Here is a 6,439-nt window from a genome sequence, read left to right on the forward strand (position 1 = left end):
CACTCTACCCAGGGGGACAGCTTGAGGCTCTGTCTCAAAAAAAAAAAAAGAAGAAGAAAGAAAAAATAAATTTAAATTTTTATGCCTATTTATTCATTTTAACTGTGATTTTATTTTCCTATTTATATATCTGTTAATCTGGCTATCCATATTGAGAAACTATTTTACCACAAATAAGTAGAACCTCTGTAAGTTGACCATCCAAGGTACTGTAACAAACTGGTTAATGTAACAGCAGTGGTCACCATAAGGAACTAGGCCTAGTGTACAGCATGTGGTGCATGTCTATTCTATGAAAATTAGGTCAACTTAAGGAGGTGGTCAATGTAGGGAGGTGGTAACTACGGAGGTTCTTCTATTGTATTACCGAGCTATGTTTTACCTGTTAGTGATGGTAATAGCTTACTATTCTGTGGTTTCTTAAGTTTCTTCTCAATTAAATTTTTAAAAATAGCTGTTTCTTTGCTTTTTTACATATGAATAGAAAATTGTAAAACACTGAAAAGTAGCTAGAAAAAGAGTGCCTACAATCTCACACCTAGAAATATGTATTATTAGCATTTTGGGGTGTTTATTCTTTTTCCTGTGCAAATTGTTATATAGTGACATCATGATACATGTTTGTGTTTCTCTTTTGCTTAACACTACAACTCAACGGTGGCACCTGTGGTTCAAGGAGTAGGACGCCAGCCCCATACACCAGAGGTGGTGGGTTCAAACCCAGCCCTGGCCAAAAGCAACAACAACAAAAAAAACAAAAACACTACAACACAACATTCTCATTTTTCCTTCTTATTTTTTTCTGTTAGAATTTTATGTGACTGGATATTTCCCAACTTATAACAGTAAAATATTTTACATTTAAATAGAATTTTAGTTTTCAAAGTGGTACTGCTGTGAAATATAGTCATGTGCTACATGATATCTTTTTGGTGATGTACCACGTATACAACTGTGGTCCCATAAGATTATAATACCATATTTTTACTGTACCTTTTCTATGTTTAAATATGTTTAAATACACAAATATTTGTCTTTTTTTTTTTTGCAGTTTTGGCTGGGGCTGGACTTGAACCTACCACCCCCAATATATGGGGCTGGTGCTCTACTCCTTGGGCCACGGGCACCACCCACAAATACTTACCACTGTGTTATAATTGCCTGCAGTATCCCATACAATAACATGCTATATGAGTTTGTAGCCTACGAGTGGTATGCTATACCATATAGCCTAGGTTTATATCACAGCTGTATCATAGAATGTACAAGAATGAAATTACCTAAGGACACATTTCTCAGGATGTATTTCCATTGTTCAGTGACACCTGACTGTAGATTAGGCCCATATTATTACAATCTTTGTCAGATGAGGACACTGAGGCAGCCAAAGGTAAAGAAGATTGCTCTGAATTACAAAGCTGGTCAGTGGCAGAGGAGGAGCTAGTATTCAGGTCCTCACAGTGCTCCTTCACTCTACTATGCAGGCTTCAATTATTTCTGTACTTTCCTGAAAGAAAAATTACCAGCATTTAGGCACAATCATCTCTTCTTTATGGCTATTAGCTGTCATTTCTCTCTTTGTTAAGGTGCACTACATCTTTTCTACCTTTTTTTTTGAGGCAGAGTCTCACTCTGTTGCCCAGGTTAGAGTGTCATGGCCTTGTAGCTCACAGTAACCTCAAACACTTGGGCTCTAGCAACCCTCTTGCCTCAGCCACCTGAGTAGCTGGGACTACAAGTACCCACCACAACACCCAACTAGGTTTTCTATTTTTAGTAGAGTTGGGAATCTCACTCTTGCTCGGGCTGGTCTCAAACTCCTGAGCTCAAGCAGTCCTCCCATCTCAGCCTCCCAGAGCACTAGGATTGCAGGCCTGAGCCACCGCACCCAGCCTCTTTTCTACCTTCTTAAAGGTTAGATTTTCTTGCTTTGGCTTCTAATGTTTCATAGGCTGTGTGTGTAGTGCCGTAATTAGAATAAGTGCATGTGAATCCACTTCTGCTCCAGGACAACAAGCCCTGAGATGGCTAGTCTTCTCATTGAGTCCTCTGCAGTTTAGGTGTCTTCCTTTCCCCATGTAGAAAACCAACCAACTTGCCTTCTACTAAGGGCATCAGAGTATTTATATTTCTCCTATCCTATTTTGGATCTCTACTATCATTTTCTTACTGAAAAAGCAGCATGAGTCTAGCCCACAATCACTATCCCACAGAAATGAAATGAGTGGTTCTGCCGCATCTGTGGACCTGTTTTCCAGTCACCCTAAAGGTTATGTGGCCTAGAGGGAAGACACATATTGGTTCATTCCCCATTTTGAGAACCTACTGAATGCGTCTTAATGTTCTTCTAATTCATCTATGGTAGAAAACCAAGGATATAAAACATTCACAACCCTATATTCTTTTTTTTGCAGTTTTTGGCTGGGGCTGGGTTTGAACCCACCACCTCTGGCATATGGGTCCAGTGCCCTACTCCTTTGAGCCACAGGTGCCCCCCACGACCCTATATTCTTATAAGAATGGAGTAGATTATCAAGGTTCTTTAATTTTGTGGGAGTTTAGTGAACGAGAAGCATCTTTTTGTAACCCTTGGAAAGTAGCAAATACAATTAAGTTCCCATGAATGCATTCTCTTCTTCCACTTAAAGTTTCTTTCAAACTAGTCAACAAGTTGTTGTTTTCTTTTTTAATTTTCTTTTTATGTGACTGGATATTTCCCAACAGAGTCTCATTTAGTTGCCCTCAGTAGAGTACCTTGGCGTCATAATTCGCAGCAATCTCAAACTCTTGGGCTCAAGTGCTTCTCTTATGTCAGCCTCCTGAGTAGCTCAGACTACAGGCACCCACTGCAACGCCTGCCTGTTTTTAGAAATGGGGTCTCACTCTTGCTCAGGCTAGTCTCAAATCTGTGACCTCAGGCAATCCATCTGCCTTGGCCTCCCAGAGTGCTAGGATTACAGGTGTGAGCCACTTTTTTCTTTCCTTTTTCCTTTCATTTCCCCTTCCCTTCCCTTCCCTTTTTCCCTTTTTCCTTTCCTTTATCTCTCTCTTTCTCTCTCTCTTTCTCTTCCTTTCCTTTCCTTTTCTTTTTTTGAGACAGAGTCTCAAGCTATTGCCCTGGGTAGAGTGCCATGATGTCACAACTTATAGCAACCTCAAATTCTTGGGCTCAAGCAATTGTCTTGCCTCAGCCTCCCAAGTAGCTGGAACTACAAGGCACCTGCCGCAATGCCAGGCTAATTTTTTGTTGCAGTCGTCGTTGTTTTAGCTGGCCCCTGTCAGGTTCAAACCCGCCAGCCCCACTGTATATGGCCAGCGCCCTACCCCCTGAGCTATAGGCACTGCCTTTTTCTTTTCTTTTCTTTTCTTTTTTTGAGACAGAGTCTCAAGCCGTTGCCTTTGATAGAGTGCCATGGTGTCACAGCTCACAGCAACTGCAAACTCCTGGGCTTAAGCAATTCTCTTGCCTCAGCCTCCCAAGTAGTTGGGACTACAGGTGCCCGCTGTAAGGCCCGGCAATTATTTTTGCAGTTGTCATTGTTGTTTAGCTGGCCCTGGGCCAGGTTTGAACCTGCCAGCCTGGCCGTGTATGTGGCTAGTGTTGTAATCACTGTGCTACAAGCACCGAGCCTCTTTTCTTTTGAGACAGAGCCTCAAGCTGTAACCCTGGGTAGAGTGCTGTGGCATCACAGTTCACAGCAACCTCCAACTCCTAGGTCAAGCGAGTCTCCTGCCTCTGCCCACAGGTGCCTGCCACAACGCCTGGCTATTTTTTTGGTTGCAGCTGTTGTTGTTGTTTGGTGGGCCAGGGCTGGATTTGAACCCACCAGCTCAGGTGTATGTGGCTGGTGCCTTAGCCTCTTGAGCCACAGGTGCCGAGCCACTTTTCTTTTCTTTTCTCTCCTTCCCTCTCCTTCCCTCCCCTCTCCTTCCCTTTCCTCTCTTCTTTTCTTTTCTTTCACATAGATAGGCTCTTGCTCTGTTGCCCAAGCTGAAGTACAGTGGTATCATCATAGCTCACTGCAGCCTCCAAGTCCTGGCCAGGCTCCAGCTATATTCCTGTCTCAACTTCCTAAGTAGTTGAGGCTACAGGTGCAGGCCACCATGCTCAGCTAGTTTGTGCGTGCGTGCGCGTGTGCACATGTGTGTATGTGTATGTGTGTAGGTGTAGAAAAGGGGCTATTTCCCAGGCTGTTCTCTTATTTTTTTTTTTTTTTGAGACAGAGTCTCCCTGTGTCACCCTCGGTAGAGTGTCATGGTGTCACAACTCACCGCAACCTCCAACTCTTGGACTTAAGCGATTCTCTTACTTTAGCCTACCAAGTAGCTGGGACTATAGGTGCCCGCCACAACACCTGGTTATTTTTTGGTTGGATTTGTCATTGTTGTTTCAGCAGGTCTGGGCAGGGCTCAAACCTGCTAGCCTCAGTGTATGTGGCTGGTGCCCTCACCACTGAGCTATGGGCACTAAGCCCCAGGCTAGTCTCTTAACTCCTGGGCTCAAGCAACCCTCCTGCCTCAGCCTCTCAAAATGATAAAATTGTATGAACCATTGTGTCCATCTATAAATTTAATTATTCACAGAGAACACAACACTATGTACAATTAGAAAATATAAATTGGGATTTGGTGCCTATATACACTGGAATGGGTGGGTTCAAACCCAGCCCAGGCCTGCCAAACAACAATGACAACTACAACCAAAAAATAGCTAGGTGTTGTAGCAGGCGCCTGTAGTTCAAGCTACTTGGGAGGCTGAGGTAAGAGAATCACTTAAGCCCAAGAGTTTGAGGTTGCTGTGAGCTGTGACACCATGGCACTCTACCCAGGGCGACATAATGAGACTCTGTCTTGGAAAAAATATATATATAAATTGGTGTGATTGTAATTTAAAGAATAAAAATTATAAGTATTTTTATTTACTTATATTAAGTAAAAATTTAAAAGTACCAGTTTGGGGAGTTACATGCGAGTTAGGATTTTTCTTTTTTTTTTTTTTTTTTGAGACGGAGCCTCAAGCTATCCCCCTGGGTAGAGTGCCATGGCAGCACGCTCACAGCAACCTCCAACTCCTGGGCTCAAGCGAGTCTCCTGCCTCTGCCTCCCAAGTAGCTGGGACCACAGGCGCCCGCCACAACGCCTGGCCATTTTTTGGTTGCAGCCATCATTGTTGTTTGGCAGGCCCGGGCTAGGGATTTGAACCCGCCACCTTAGGTGTATGTGGCTGGCGCCTTAGCCGCTTGAGCCACAGGCCCCGCGCCGAGTTAGGATTTTTCTGTCAGATTGGAGTATAACTCTTTGAGGAAAAGTTAAGTTTGACTCAGGGGCAAGGATTTCCATACGTTTGGGATAGTGTGGATGCCTTGAAAATAGAGCATTTGCATTTAGAAGCCCCTGGGAGGGCTCCAGGTCTAAGTGGTAGGGATCAGGAGAAAAGTAGTCAGGAGTTGTGAGAGATGAATTGTCTTTATTCTGATGTTAGAAGAAATTAGAGGTAGGGTGCAGTGGGTATGCCTATGATACTAACCCTCTAGAGGAGGCTGAGATAAGAAGATCGCTTGAGGCCAGGAGTTTGAAATCAACTTGTGGAAGCCCTCATTTCTAAAAAATATATATATAATAGATAAAATTAACTGGGTGTGGTGGCATGGGCTTGTAGCCCCAGCTACCCAGGAAGCTGAATTGGGAGAATTGCTTGATCTCAGGAATTTGACCCTACATTGAGCTATATTGGTGTCACTGACCTCTACTTGGTGACTAAGTAAGACTTTGTCTGAGAAAAACTCCAAAAACAACAAGAACAACAACAAAGAAATTAGAGAACAGAGTTCATCTTCAAGTGAAAGGAACTGGGTGAGAGAGATCCCTCTTAATAAGGTATCATCTACATGTCTTTTGTTTCAATTAGATAATCTTCTATAGGATTTGTTGTATATTACAGAATTTTTCAGAAAACTAGAATTAAGATCCTTCACACTAAATTTGTATTTGTTTAAGGGTGGAGGGCAGATCCTGGTATACCCCCCATAGAGGACGATTATGGATAGCAGCCACAGCCAAAAGACCATCCCCTCAGGAAGTCTCAGAACTCCAGGCTACATATCGTCTTCTTCGTGGGCAAGGTAACAGCCATGTATTCTATTTTCAGTCTTTCTTTGTAGAGAGAAGTCATTGACATGCATCTTCTTTCACTTCTTGCTGTGGCTTTTTCTTGGTTAAAAAGCATTTTTAGTAATATTTGCGTTTATTTATTTGTTTAGTGGCAAATCATAGATAGATAGCTGTTCAAAGCTTTACTTTGTCAAACAGTTCAAATAAAAATACCAGTTTCCAACACCAGAAATCAACTAGTCAATTTTATCTCAATTTATCTTAATTTTTTTTTTTTTTTTTTTTTTTTTTTTTCCATTAGCTAAAAAAAATATTGAAGTAGCTTTCC

The 6,439-nt window shown here is 42.4% G+C and overlaps 1 protein-coding gene across 1 annotated transcript in view; it reads left to right on the forward strand.

Annotated features, from left to right (window-relative positions):
• Positions 1 to 6,439, forward strand: part of TRIP4 (thyroid hormone receptor interactor 4) — a 101,023-nt gene that overhangs the window by 52,365 nt on the left and 42,219 nt on the right. The window contains exon 9 of the mRNA XM_023510005.1: positions 5,998 to 6,122. Within this exon, the coding sequence (XP_023365773.1) occupies positions 5,998 to 6,122 (125 nt within the window). The remainder of the gene's footprint in view (positions 1 to 5,997; positions 6,123 to 6,439) is intronic.

This window comes from Otolemur garnettii, unplaced genomic scaffold (assembly GCF_000181295.1).
Source record: "Otolemur garnettii isolate 467f Iridium unplaced genomic scaffold, OtoGar3 scaffold00011, whole genome shotgun sequence".
NCBI lineage: Eukaryota > Metazoa > Chordata > Mammalia > Primates > Galagidae > Otolemur > Otolemur garnettii.